General features: G+C 46.7%; 1 protein-coding gene across 1 annotated transcript in view; it reads left to right on the top strand.

The window, feature by feature from the left end:
- Positions 1-13,981, top strand: part of Zswim3 (zinc finger SWIM-type containing 3) — a 15,018-nt gene extending 1,037 nt beyond the window's left edge. Inside the window, exon 2 of the mRNA XM_032904829.1 lies at positions 11,622-13,981. Within this exon, the coding sequence (XP_032760720.1) occupies positions 11,622-13,563 (1,942 nt within the window). The 3' untranslated portion in view covers positions 13,564-13,981. The remainder of the gene's footprint in view (positions 1-11,621) is intronic.

Here is a 13,981-nt window from a genome sequence, read left to right as displayed (position 1 = left end):
GGTGCATGCCTCTAATCCCAGCACTCGGGAGGCAGAGGCAGACAGATTTCTGTGAGTTCGAAGCCAGCCTTGTCTACAGAGCAACTTCTAGGACAGTCGAGGCTAACGGAGAAAACCTGTCTTGAAAAACTGAAGAGGGGGAGGGAGGGAGGGAGAGAAGGAGGGATGAGAAGCAGAGCTCCCTGACTCCCTTGTGAAAAGGAAGGCTCATGTGGCCAGACTTTTGCTGTGAAATCTAATCATTGTATGAATCAATGTGAAAGTCAATTCAAGTTTTAATTACAATATCTAGGCCAACTGAGTGTCAAAGTACACCAAAGTCTGAGCCCACGATTGAGCTCTTTGGACTGTACTTTCCAGACTATGGAACCTGACTGTGTTCTGGCTCCATTCTGACGTCCAGGGTCATTCTTGGGTACACGTAAAGATGAATGAGTGTCCCTAAGGAGCTACTTGGACTTGGCAGCCAGTATGGGTTAAAATAGCATATGGGGCTGGAATGACAGCTCGTGGTCAAGAGGACTTTCTACACTTGCCCTCAGCACCCAATGGTGGATTATTAGCACCTGTACCTCCAGTTCTAGGAGTTCCACTCCACCCTTCTGGCCTGTAAGGGCTCCTGTAAGCACACAGTACACACACATACACACAGGCACACACACACACACACACACACACACACACACATTGACTATATGTCAGGTGTGCTGTTGAGTGCCTTTAAGTCCCAGCACTTGGAAGGTACAGGCAGGTCTGCGTTGTGGGTTGAAGGTCAACGTGACCTAAGTAATGAGTCCAGGGCAGCAAGGACTCTTATGTCAAAAAAAGGACCGGGGTTGGGGGTTTAGCTCAGCGGTAGAGCGCTTGCCTAGCGAGCGCAAGGCCCGGGGTTCGGTCCCCAGCTCCGAAAAAAAGAAAAAAAAAAAAAAAAAGGACCCTATGTCAAAAAAAAAAAAATCCAAAAAAATGTTGATATTTTAAAGGAAACTAAAAGTCTCCTGAACAAATACACTTTTTTACACTTTTTTTTACACAAGCCTTCTCTCTGTAGCCTGAGTAGCCCCAAACTCATGGCTGTTCTCGTATCTCAGACTCCCAAGTGCTGGGATTACAGACATGAACTGCTGTGTCTGACTACAACCAAACTATTTACATAGGACTTACATTGTGTTGGTTATTATAACCTAGAGATGATTTAAAGTATATGGGAAGCGATATGCAAACAGCATACCGTGTTATGTAAGAGACTTGAACAGCCACACGATGTGGGATCTGAAAACCATGCCTCTAAGTAGTAAATGCCTTCAAAGAGATATTCAAAAGTGGGTGTGGCAGCTCTTACCTATAATCCCAGCACTCAAAAGGATGCAGCTTGAAGGCAGCCGACGATACACAGTGAACTCCAGAGCAGCCTGGACTACAGGGTGAAGCCCTTCTCTAAAAACCAAATAAGTAAACTATAAAAGAGTTATAAAAGAAAAATCAGGCATGGTGGTATACACCTTTAATCCCAGCACTAGAGAGGCAAGGTGGGTCTCTTATGACTTCAAGGCTAGCCTGGTCTACATAGTGAGTTTTGGACCAGCCAGGGCGGCATAGAAAGACCCTGCGCCGCCGCCCCCCCCCAGAGAGAGAGAGAGAGAGAGAGAGAGAGAGAGAGAGAGAGAGAGAGAACTGGAGATGCATGATGCATACAAGGCTTCCCACTAAAATGGCTGGTTTTCCCTGGGCCTGTGAATGAGTAGAGGCCAGGAATGTAGAGTGTTGGTTAAGTACCGAGCATCAGACATTTGATGAGACAGACCCATGGGAGTGAAGGCACAGATCTGTGAAGAAGATGGCATCCTGTAGCAAGTGGGCTGCCATGCTTGGCAATCTGTCAAAGTGCTTCCCACAGCTGAGGTGCCTGGACGCTGTCCTTTGTGCTGGTACCTTGCTAAGCTCCCCCACAGACAGGTCATCCAGCGTCCAGCATGGCAGTTTCCATGGTAGACATTAATTGTTGATTAAATGACTGGTCAAGTGTTAAGCATGATTTAGGGAAATGCTCTAAAAATATGAATTTAGGCCTTTATTTTCATCTTTAATTCTTTTTTTAAATATTTATTTATTATGTACACATCATACAGCTTTCTGCTGCATGTCTGAAGGCCAGAAGAGGGCATCAGATCTCGTTACAGATGGTTGTGAGCCACCGTGTGGTTGCTGGGAATTGAACTCATAACCTCTGGAAGAGCAGACAGTGCTCTTAACCGCTGAGCCATCTCTCTATCCCATCTCTTTCTTTTATTATTATTGATTTTTTTGAGACAGGGTCTCATGTAGCTCAGGCTAGCCTCAAACTCACGATGTAGCCGAGGATGACCTTGAACCTCCTGAGCGAGGTCCTGGGTTTAATACCAGCATCATGAAGAGAAGGGGACAAGAGAGTGTAATTTAGGAGCCCTGGGTGGTAGAAACCCCACTTTCCCTGGCACTCTTAAGGGACTAGGTTAAATAATCAGCACTGCAGAAAACAAAAATGAAGGGGGGATTACTTATGAGAGGGCAGCAGGCAGCCTGGGAATGTAGCCCACTTGACTAGAGTGCTTGCCTAGCATACACAAAGCTCCAGGTTCTGTCTCTCAACCAATGTGGTGTAGACTCCTATAAATCCAGCACTTGGAAGGCTAACACAGGGAATTACTGCAAGTTCCAGGCTAGCCTGGGCTACAGTGTAGGACCCAGCCTCAAAAGCACAGTAAAGACATATATAAATGAAATCAGTATGGTGTATATAATGATATATATGTATGAATGGCACATTGTAATGCACTATTTTGTATACTAATTAGAAATATAAAATAAAATCAAAATCTGGCATGGTAACACATGCCTTTAATTCCAGCACTCAAGAGTCTAAGAAAGGGGATTATAAATTGGGGTCTAACACAGAGAAACCCTATCTAAATAAATAAGAGTCTATCCTGGGCTACAAAATGAGATTCTATCTGAAATATAATATGTTTATATTTCTATCAAGATTACAGAGGTGTTGCAGTTAAGTGTTAAGAACACTTGTTATCCATGCAAAAGACCCAGTTTTGATTCCCAGCACCCGTGTGGCGACCCACAACCATCCATGACTCCAGTTCCAGGGATCCAGCATCTCCTGGCCTCAGGGACACTGCATGTGCTCTCTCTCCTTCCACCATATGGATCCCAGGGATCAAAGTCAGGTGGTCAGGCTTAGCCGCAAGCACTTATACACTGGCTCCCTAGTTAGCAAAGTCTTCAAAAGCTCACTGTGGCAAATGACTTAAGAGTGGAGACTTCAGCCGGATGTGATGGTACCTATCCTAATTCCAACACTAGGGAAGTGGACAGACCTCTGTGAGTTCAAGGCCAGCCTGATCTATATAGAGAGCTCTAGGTAAAACAGGGCCACACAGTGAAACCCTGTCTCAAAAACAAACAAACAAGACTTCTTCAAACCCAGGTTTGTAAGAAATCCTTCTTGTGGGTCATGGGAGCAGTTCGTAAAGGAGAAAATATTTAGACCTTTTTCTTGATTGGCTGCCCTGTGTTAACATTCTTTTTACAGTAATTAGGGCTGTTTTGTCTTTGTTGGATTTTGTGTGGTTTTGCCTTTGAGATAGGGTCTCACTGTGTGGCTGGCCTGGAGCTCCATGTAACACAAGCTGGACTTGAACCTGAGAGACCCTCTTCACTCTGCCTCTTCAATGCTGGAATTACAAGCACCTGCCACCGTGCCCTGCAGGAGAGCGGGGTTTTGTTGCTGGTGAGTTCGAGGACAGCTGGGCTGCGTTTTACGTTACCCTGGCCTGTAATGAATTCTGTCCTGATGTTTCCAGTGAGTAGCCTCCAGCCTTCCGCACTTCGTTGGCCTACATTTTGAAAACTAAAAGCAACTTAGGCATATAGACCAAGGAGCAGGACAACGGCCAAAATACATAGTAACACAAATATATCAAGACTTCTGGGGTTGGGGATTTAGCTCAGTGGTAGGGCGCTTGCCTAGGAAGCGCAAGGCCCTGGGTTCGGTCCCCAGCTCCGAGAAAAAAAAAAAAAAGACTTCTGTTTTTATTTTTCTTTCAAACCTCTATCAAGTGAGAAAATCTATGATTTTTTTTAAATTCACTTCACAGACTGAGCCTCTCCCAGTCCCTCTGTTTGAGAGTTCATCTTCTTCAGAGTCCGTAAGACACTCCAGCGACTCTGTCCATCGCTGTTCAGTTCAGTAACTACCCTTTTCAGACATGTTGTCTGAAGTTACACATTCCAGGTTCTTTGCTAGGAACTTTGGACATATGTCACTTAATTCTCAGCACACGTGCTGTTCCTCCTGCCAGGTCCGCAGTGTCCTTAGCATCACTGACAGTGTGTACTGACGAACTAGTGCTAATCATCAGACTAACACGGCGCCAGCAGAACCATGCAAACTGAAATTCACACACAGCTCTCAGACGCTGAAGGACTGCTGGAACCTTGAAAATAATGATGGTCTTATGGAGTGGGAAGTGGAAGCAGGAAGCCAAGAAGGCAGAGGTGCCAGAGGCTTGCCGTGTAGAGGCTTTGTCTAGCAAGGAGTTATACCCCAGGAAGCCTGAGAAAGACCAGGGCAGTAACTGAGAGATACCACAGGCTCTGGGGAAGTCAGGCCAGGTGGTGAAGGTGCACACCTTTGATCCCAGCACCGAGCAGGCAGAGGCAGGAGGATCTCTGAGTTTGAGGCCAGCCTGGTCTACAGAGTGAGTTCAGAACAGCCAGGACTGCACACAAAGAGAAACCCTATCTCAAAAAACAAACAAAAAAGTTAGTTTTGGGTTTTGTGTTTGTTTGACTTGGTTTTTTAAATATTTGTGTGAGCATGCGTTTCAGTGTGAGTTCCTCCACCTGTACATGTACTAAAGCCTGAGGCTACCGTCGATCCCTCTGACTTGGAATTCGCAGTACAGGTTGCTGGGGTCGGAACTGCAACCCTCATTACTAAGCCTCAGGCACTCTTAACTCCTAGCTTGGTCTCTGTTACTATGATAGAACATTATGATCAAAAGCACCTTAAGGAGGAAAATGGTTATGTCAACTAGCAGTCTACACTCATCACACTGTTGTTGAAGGAAATCAGGGCAGGAGGTCAAGGGAGGAACCTGGAGGACGAACGGAGCTGATGCAGAGTCCTGCTCCTCTTGGCCTGCTCCTCATGGCCTGTTCAATCTGCTTTCTTCCACCATCCAGATCACCTGCTCAGGGGTGGCACCACCCACAGTTGATGGGGACCCTTCATATCAATCATTAATTAAGGAAAATGTACCCCAGGCTTGCTGCCTGCAGTCCAGTCTTAGGGAGGTATTAATAGTTTTAATTAAGAGCCTCTCTTTCTCGCCTAGTGTGGTGGCTCACTCCTTTAATTCCAGCATTCAGGAAACAGAAGCAGGTGGACCTTGTGAGTTTGAGGCCAGCTTGGTCTCTATGGCAAGTTTCAGGACAGGGAGGGCTACACTGAGAGACTGTCTCCACAAAGAAAAATCCCTCTTCCCAGATGTGTCTGGGTTTGAGTTTACGAGTCTCTTGCCCTGCTTTGCTTCTTTTTATTTAAAGATTTTATTTATTTTATTTATATGAGTATACTATAGGTATCTTCACACATACCAGGAGAGGGCATCAGATTCATTACAGATGGGTGTGAGCCGCCATGTGGTTGCTGGGATTTGAACTCAGGACCTCTGGAAGAGCAGTCAGTGCTCTTAACCACTGAGCCATCTCTCCAGCCCCCCCTGCTTTGCTTCTTTTGAGGCATCTCTGCCTAATATTGTCCTGCTTGGCTTTGAATTTCCAAGGCTCTTCCTGCCTCTGCCTGCAGGGTGCTGAGATTACAAATTTGCCACAACCCCCAGCTCTGTCTGTCTGTCTGTCTGTCTGTCTGGAGGACAGGGTCTCACCCACAGGCCTGCTTCACATTCCAGTGTTTAAATCACAAGCATGTACAACTGTACCTTGTGATCGTGTGTGTGTGTGCGCGCAGGTGTGTGTGTGTGTCACACAGGTACACATACTTATGTGATGCTAAGTGTGGAGGTCACAGGTTGGTCCTCTCCACTGTTTTGGTTTGGGTTGGTTGGTGACAGTTTGTTTCAGTGATTTGGTTCGATTAGTTGGACAGCAGGCCCCCAGGATCCTCCTGTCTGCAGCTCCTCAGCATTGGACTGCACACAACCATACCCAATAGTTTTGTTGTTGATTTGGTTGGTTTTTTCATTTTCGTTTGGTTTTGTTTTTTCATGAATGCTAGGGACTAAACGTTTGTCCTCACACTTGCTTGGCAAGCACTTTACTGAATGAGCCATCTCCCTACCCCTTTTAGTCTCAATTTTTAAAAATATATTTATTTTATGTGTAGGAGTAATTTTTTGCATGTATGTATATATGTACCGTGTGTGCGTGTATGTGTACACAGCATGTGTGTGCCTGGTGCTCAAGTCGGTCAGAGAGGGCATCAGATCCCCTGGAACTGGACTTAGTCATTGTGGGTGCTGGGAACCGAACCTAGGTCCTCTGCAAGAGCAACAACTGCTCTAAACCACTGAGCCACCTGTTGTAGAGTTTATTTAATCCCAATCCAGGGGTTTTTACCCTACCTTCGATCATTCAGTTCCCAGTTAAAAAAAAACACACAACCAGGGGGCTGGAGAGATGGCTCAGCGGTTACGAGCACTGACTGCTCTTCCTGAGGTCCTGAGTTCAAATCCCAGCAATTACAACCATCTGTAATGAGATCTGATGCCCTCTTCTGGTGTGTCTGAAGACAGCTACAGTGTACTCACATACATTAAATAAATAAATAAATAAATCTATCTTAAAAACAGCACAGCTTTTATCACAATAAGCCTTAAACAGTACAAGTCCTGAGCAGACACCCGCCTCTATGCTGTTAGAGTCTACTTTCTTATAGATAACCCAGACCCGGGAACTCTAAACCCCAGCTCTGTCTCTTCTGCCTAGCTATTGGCCTTCAACATTTTTATTTACCAATCAGAAATAACTTGGGGGTAAGGTCTCATACCAGTCACTTGGGTCTGTGTGTGGACTCTCGGGTCTTGAGAAACCAGTATTAGCATTGGAATACAAGCAGCCTCAAGCCGACCCACTACAACCACCTCTCCATCCCCCACCCTGTAGTCTCAATTTTTAAGGTAAATTTTTATTCAGATCTTTTTTCCTTATTAATTTCTATAAAATATTTCTGCAATAGTTTTTATTGTTGTTTTGTGTGTATGTGTGTTGGGAGAGGGAAATTGGATGGTTTATTTTATTATGTACTACATAGCCCAAACTGGCCCTGAATTCATGGCATTCCTCCTGCTTCAGACTCTGGAAATAGTCATGCTAATACACCAGTCATTGGATCCTTTAGTTCTCAGTGAACTAGCTAACTTGAAATTGCTTACGAGTCGTTATTGCATAGCACAGAGTGAGCCTCCAAATGTGATTGTGTCTCTGATCGGGCTCCTTGCCTCCTCCATTCTATATCCTCAAACCTGACATATTCCACACAGCTCCCCGTGACACAAATGCAGAAGTCACAGCCAAAAGAGGAATCCTTCCTGGGTTTCCTATTGTAGCTCTTTCTCCATAATTGGACACGTGTTCATGCCCAGTCCTCACAACATTACCTTAATTGGGTTAACCGACTGTTGCTGCTCTCAGGAAGTGGTGTTGGGGAGAAACGCAGCCTGGACAGAACTGGCCTTTTGTTTGGCAGGGACACTGAAGGAGTTGAGTTGACAAGCAACAGTTTTGGATTAGATGAAATTAGGATTGTCCCCTCAGTGTCAGTAGGTGGGTAGGCTGCAGGATGCCCCTCAGACATCAAAACTATTGGATGCTCAAGCCTCTTATAAAGAGTGGCATAGTACTTACATACATAATACATACATACATACATACATACATACATACATACATACCCTACACATAGCCACCTTCATGCACTGAGGATGTAGTCATCAGTGGTTAGTGATAAGGGAAGTGTCTGTATATTTTCAGAACACGGACAAGTTGTTTTTGTTTCTCGTTTTGGGTTGTATTGGGGATTAAACCCAGGGCTTCATACAATCAAGGCAAAGAGGGTTCTACCACTGAGCTACAACCCCAGACTATTTTTTGTTTGTTTTTGAGACAGTCTTGCTTTCTAGTCTAGACTAGCCCATAATTTGCTATGAGGCTCAGGCTGGTGTCAAACATACATTAATCTTTCTGCTTCAGTTCCCCAAGGCATAAGCCTCCATCCCCACCTTACGCCACGAGATTTGAGGTGTCAGTGCGCTTGCAGGATGTATAGAGAGCAGGGCACGCATGTGTATAGGTCAGAGGACAGCTTTGTGGAGTCTCTTCTCAACAGCTTTCCTTTTGAGGCATCTCCGGCTTGTGATTAGAGATCTAGAAGGGGGTTGTTGAACCTAACCAATGTTAAGGTCAAATGAGGATAAAAAAGGAACTCAGAGACAGAAATATCTTTAAAGGAACTGAGCAAAATAATGGTTAACTAGTTAGACTATAGACAAGCAAACTTGGTTCAAACCTCAGATGTGCTGGTATTAGCTGGAAGAGAAAATCCTAGATTCTCAGACTCCTCAGAGAGCTTCCTTATAGACACTCCTCTGTAAAATGAGGACAAACTAGAATTCTTTCTAGTGTGAACTGAGACATCAGGATCTTCCATGCATGGTGACTGGGGCAGCATCTAAAGTTTTGTGCACATAGTAGATACAGGCTGGAGTCAGGCTGGTGGCAGAATGGCAGCCTCGCAGTGCAAAGCTCTAGGTTTGATCTTTAGCATGATGGGGAAGAAAGGAAGGGAGGAAGATGCCGGGCAGGGTGGTCATGCCCGGAATCCCAGCTCTTGGTAGACAAAGGCAGGAAGATGGCCATGAAGTCAGGCCCTGTTCCCTACCCTCCAAAAAAAGAAAAGAAAAAAAGAAAAAGAAAAAAGAAGCAGCAGCAAGGAAAGGAGGGAAATTGGATGAAGAATGAGGAGGAAGAATTAAAAGAATTAAAAGCCAGGACTCCAGCCTGGCTGAGAAGTATCAGGAATCGTAAAAAGCTTTGTGGTTGCCAGTGGCTCTCCCTGAAACTGTCACTAAGTACACAGCAAGTCAATGTAATGGAATGACAAGAATTGGGCTAAGATGTCGAGCTAGCAGAAGGGTAAGGCCTGGCTTTCTAGAATGATGGCTCCATGTATCCTAAATGATGAATATACTTTGAGATGAAGAGTGGGAGGGTCATTCAAACAAAGGTACAAACATAAGCCCTGCCAGAAGACACTTTATAGTGGGCACAGGAAGCTGTGGGCAGTTGGTTGTTCTAAGACACAAGCAAGGTGGAGAAGAGTGGAAACTAAGATTCATTGGTCCTCTCTTGCTGGCCTGGCCTGCCCCAGGCCTTCTGACCAAAACTAGAGATGGCGCCACCTCTGCATCGTGTCCAGAACAGACACAGATGTTCTCAGCCCCGAGCCCCTCCACCCTGTTATCATAAGACTGACATATCCTGTTTCCTTAAACTTGCCCCACAGGGTGGGCAAACTGGACCAGCTGGTGTAAGTGTTTGGGAAAGAGTAGGCGAGGCTCCTGGGCTTCCAGGTCAGGCTAGAGGCTTAGATTTCTTTTCCCCCCTCCCTTGGCTTTTCAGCTGGGCTGCTCCCTGAGGAGGCAGGGGTGTGGCCCATACCACCCACTCGTGGCCATGACTCATCCATCCACTATATCACTGATAAGCACCTGCTGAAGGAGCGGCAGCCTTGTGTTAGGTCTTAGGAACACACTGAGGAGTGATTTAGTCTTGGCACTTGAGACATCCTCACTAAATGTTCTTGGCACGGGAACTGCAGAAGCAGCTGGCTTTAGCTCTAGCATAAACAAAAGCCCAGGGCAGGCTCTGGGCTGGATGTTTTAGCTGTGGTTCATTCAGTCTTACGATAACCCTAATGAGCTTGTCTCATTTTATAATGGGCATACTGTATCCACAGAGGTGAAGTGACTTGTCCATTGTTAAACAGCTTCCCAATGGCAACCAGGACTTAAAAGACTCAACTTGGCCTGCAGTGTTCCCCCTTTCACCTCTACTTGTATTGATATCTATAGGTCTGTAAGACCTTTTAATTGAATACAGTAAATCAGATTCAAGAGTACTGAATCTTGGGGTCATTCATAAAGGCTGATGAGAAGGGAGAACCCTCCTCATTGGGTCTTGAGCCCAGGAGTCAAATGGAATAAGAAAAGAGAGAGAGCAGATAATTTGATGACTATCCCCTTGGAATCAGCCCTCTCCATCCTGAGCGCTGAAGCTACAGGGATGAGGCTTTCATAGATGTTCACTCTCCCCATCACAGATGGAAACCTAGACACCTTAGGACAGAGACATTTCTCTTTACAGGAACAATCAGAAATTTTCTCTCCTACAAATAAGCCCAGACACATGCTGGAGGAGCCTGAGCAGCTCAGTGAGCAGCCCTGGCCCCTAGAATGTCACTGTGGAGGAGATTAAGGCAATAGTGTCCTGAATGAGTGAAAAGGACTGGGGGTTGGGGATTTAGCTCAGTGGGAGAGCGCTTGCCAAGCAAGGGGAAGGGCCTGGGTTCGGGCCCCAGCTCCGAAAAAAAAAAAAAAAAGAAAAAGAAAAGGACTTTGGTTCTTTTTTTTTTTTTTAAAAAAACAACATTTATTTATTTATTTATTTAAAGATTTAAAGATTTATTTATTTATTTTATGTACAGCATTCTGCGCAGGCCAGAAGAGGGCACCAGATCTCATTACAGATGGTTGTGAGCCGCCATGTGGTTGCTGGGAATTGAATTCATGACCTCTGGAAGAGCAGTCAGTGCTCTTAACCACTGAGCCATCTCTCCAGCCCCCCAGGACTTTGGTTCTTGAGGCAAGGCCTTACTGCATAGCTCCAGAGTCGCCTTCCATCTTCTTGCCATGGCCTCCCAGGTGCTCGGACTAGGTTATAGCACAACTAGGATTGGCTCAACAGACTAGCTAAACACTCCTGCTGTTGTCAGCTGCCCTTATAGCTTCGGAGTGGGCTCACTGGCAGCCACAGATGGCCACAGACAGAATGACAAAAATTAGGCCTTTAGGCCAGGTCTATAAGTAGCTCACTTCTGTAAGCCTAGCTATGGGAGCCTGAGTCAGGAAGGTTGCAGCAAGTTCAAGGCCAGCCGGGACTACATTATGAGTGCCATGCCAGTCCCCCAAGCTAAAACAAAACAAAACAATACAAACAGAAAAGCTGGCTTTAGACCTCTGTGGGAAAAACTAAGGGGTGTTGTGAAGGAGGGAGCTAAAAGTGTTTTGACTAGAGAGTTACCGCCTGGTCTTCTTCCTCACATTCTAAACAACTTTGTGGTCTCCAGGAGGGTTGGGGATTTAGCTCAGTGGTAGAGCGCTTGCCTAGCAAGCGCAAGGCCCTGGGTTCGGTCCTCAGCTCCAGAAAAAAAAAAAAAAAAAGACTTGTGGTCTCCAGGAAATGTACTGCTCAGTATAAACGGCTACCAGGTCTTATCTTAAGAGAGGGGCAACCAGCACCTTTCTCATTGTCACCTCTGCCTTCCCTAGATATGTGCAGGTGAAATTTGTCTGTATTCGGACGCAGTCAAACAGGAAGAAAACACGGAAGGTGGACAGGTGTCCAGCGTACCTGCTCCTGCAGTACAACGAGAGACTAGATAGACTGTTTATCAGTGAACTGAACACCCAGCACATACATGCGGATTCTAGTGCTGCTGCTGGAGGGGTCCCTGCTAGCAAACCTCAGAAGGCACTCTGTCTGCACGAACTCCAGCCGGTGCAGCTCAGCATCAAGAAAGACCTCGATACAGCAGAGAAGCCCCCGGTGGAGCCATCTTTTTGCCTAGATAAGATACCCAAGCCCTCAAATCCAGAGCAGGAGGGCATCAGTCCTTCTGATATGGCCAAGATAGCGAAAGTGATGAAGAACTTCCTTACCGTGGATGAGGGTTCAATGGCCTCCTTCAGTGTAGGTACCAGCCAAGACCTAGACCGACTCAGCTTCCAGAGCAGCAAGATGAGTGACCTGTTCACCCGCTTCCCAGAGACTCTCTTGTTGCACCGGGTGGAAAACAGCCAGGGCCATATTCTGTATGCTTTCTTGGTGGAGAACAAGGAGCGAGAGAGTCGAGTGGTGCATTTTGCTGTGCTCAAGGCTGAGACAGCTCCTTCTGTGGCCAAGATGCTCAATATCTTTACAGAATTCAACTCTGATTGGCCCAAGGTCAAGGTGGTTTTTGTGGACCCTTCATTCCCTCACCGAGCTATTCTACAGGAGATCTTCCCCGCTGCCCGCACCCTCCTCTCCATCTACCACACAACTCGTCTCTTGGAGAAGAAGTTACATCAGAGTTCAGTCAATGCATCTTTTAAAAGACTCATGAAGGAAGCTCTGAGGGAGGCTGTGTTTGTCTCTTCTGATGCGAGCCTAAAAAATCTCTGTGAGATGTCCCAAGCCCTACTGGATGAGGAACTCTTCAGTTTCCTCCAGGCCCACTGGTTCTCCTGTGAACTGCTGTGGTACATGCATGTGAGGAAAGGCCTACATGCGTGTAACACCTACATGGACAGCCTGGACATAGTCACCAGCAAGGTGTCAAGCCTCTTCCGGGAGCAGCGGTCTCTGCTGGACTGCATCCTTCACTTTGTGGATTACATAGACTTCTTTAATACCAAAGGGCTGAAGAGCTTGCCCACAAATTCTCCCAAGTTAAAGAGAACTCGGCTCCCAAGCACGCCTCCAAGGCCCAAGAAGCCTTTTAGAATTTGTGGAGGGAGTGCCACCAGGCTTCCTGTGGAAGAGGTAGAAGAGACAAAGCCAGACTCAGCACAGTCTAAGTCGCCACAGCCCCAAGATCAGTCCTCCAAGGGTGGCATGCTAGACATCTTGCACCAGAGTGGCTCTGAACTAGCCTACAAGTTGTGTCATAATGAGTGGGAGGTGGTACAGAACTCCACCCACCTGGTAGACGAGGCCGGCGCCTCAGTAGCTGTTCAGCTGCTGGAGAATTCACACCAGGTGAGCAAAGACGGCTGCAGCTGCAGCTGCTCCTTTCAACAGTGCTACCATCTGCCATGTCGCCACATTTTGGCTCTGTTGCATACCAGCCAGCAGCCAGTAGGGGAAGCCATGGTGTGCTGCCGGTGGCAGAAGAAATACCAGCACCTCCTTGACCCCAATGGGGAGCTGCAAGACCGTGGAATAATCCCAAACACCGATCAGCCTGAAAAGCAAGGTCAGAACCACAAGATTCGGGACCTAAGCAGGGAGCTGGCAAACCTGCTGATGCAGACTGAGGGGCCAGAGCTGGAGGAGCGCTGCTCCACCCTGCGCAAGATTGTGGACATCTGGGCAGACCCCTATCAGCGGCCTGAGTCCAGTCAGCAGCAGCCAGTTGACTTCAGAGATGCGGGCTGCCTCCCTTTCCTCTGGGGAAAGCTAGAGACAGGAGACAGCCCCCCTCCTGCTGAAGCCATGGTTCATAATTGAGGCAATTGCACTAATGAGCCTCATCTAAAAGCCACCTTTGCACAGTTCAAAGTGGTGGGTCAGTGTCTTCCTAGGTAAGGGCTGAGGAGATCTTAAAACTGGGGGAAGAGGGACCTCACTGTGACAGCCCTTTGACCCTGCCCTGTTTGAGCCCTACCTTTGGCGTTCTATAGACACCTCATTCATTGTCCAAAGCCAAAGTCACTCCATATCGAAGGGGTTGTGCTCCTTTCTCCCAGCCTACAGAGATGAACCCTGGCCCAGGTTAGGATAGAACATGATGGGCCTAGGAAGAAGCTCTGTTTTCAGAGACAGAGGGGAGGAGGGTAGCCCTGGATTGTCGACTGTTGCTGCTCTTTAGAAAATATCTGTTATGTATTTTTATTCACACTAATAAAGTCCGTTTTTGTTTTTGCTC

Source organism: Rattus rattus, chromosome 5, assembly GCF_011064425.1.
Source record: "Rattus rattus isolate New Zealand chromosome 5, Rrattus_CSIRO_v1, whole genome shotgun sequence".
In the NCBI taxonomy this organism is placed as follows: Eukaryota; Metazoa; Chordata; class Mammalia; order Rodentia; family Muridae; genus Rattus; species Rattus rattus.
Note: the sequence above shows the minus strand (reverse complement) of the source record. Positions and strands in the feature narration are given on the sequence as shown.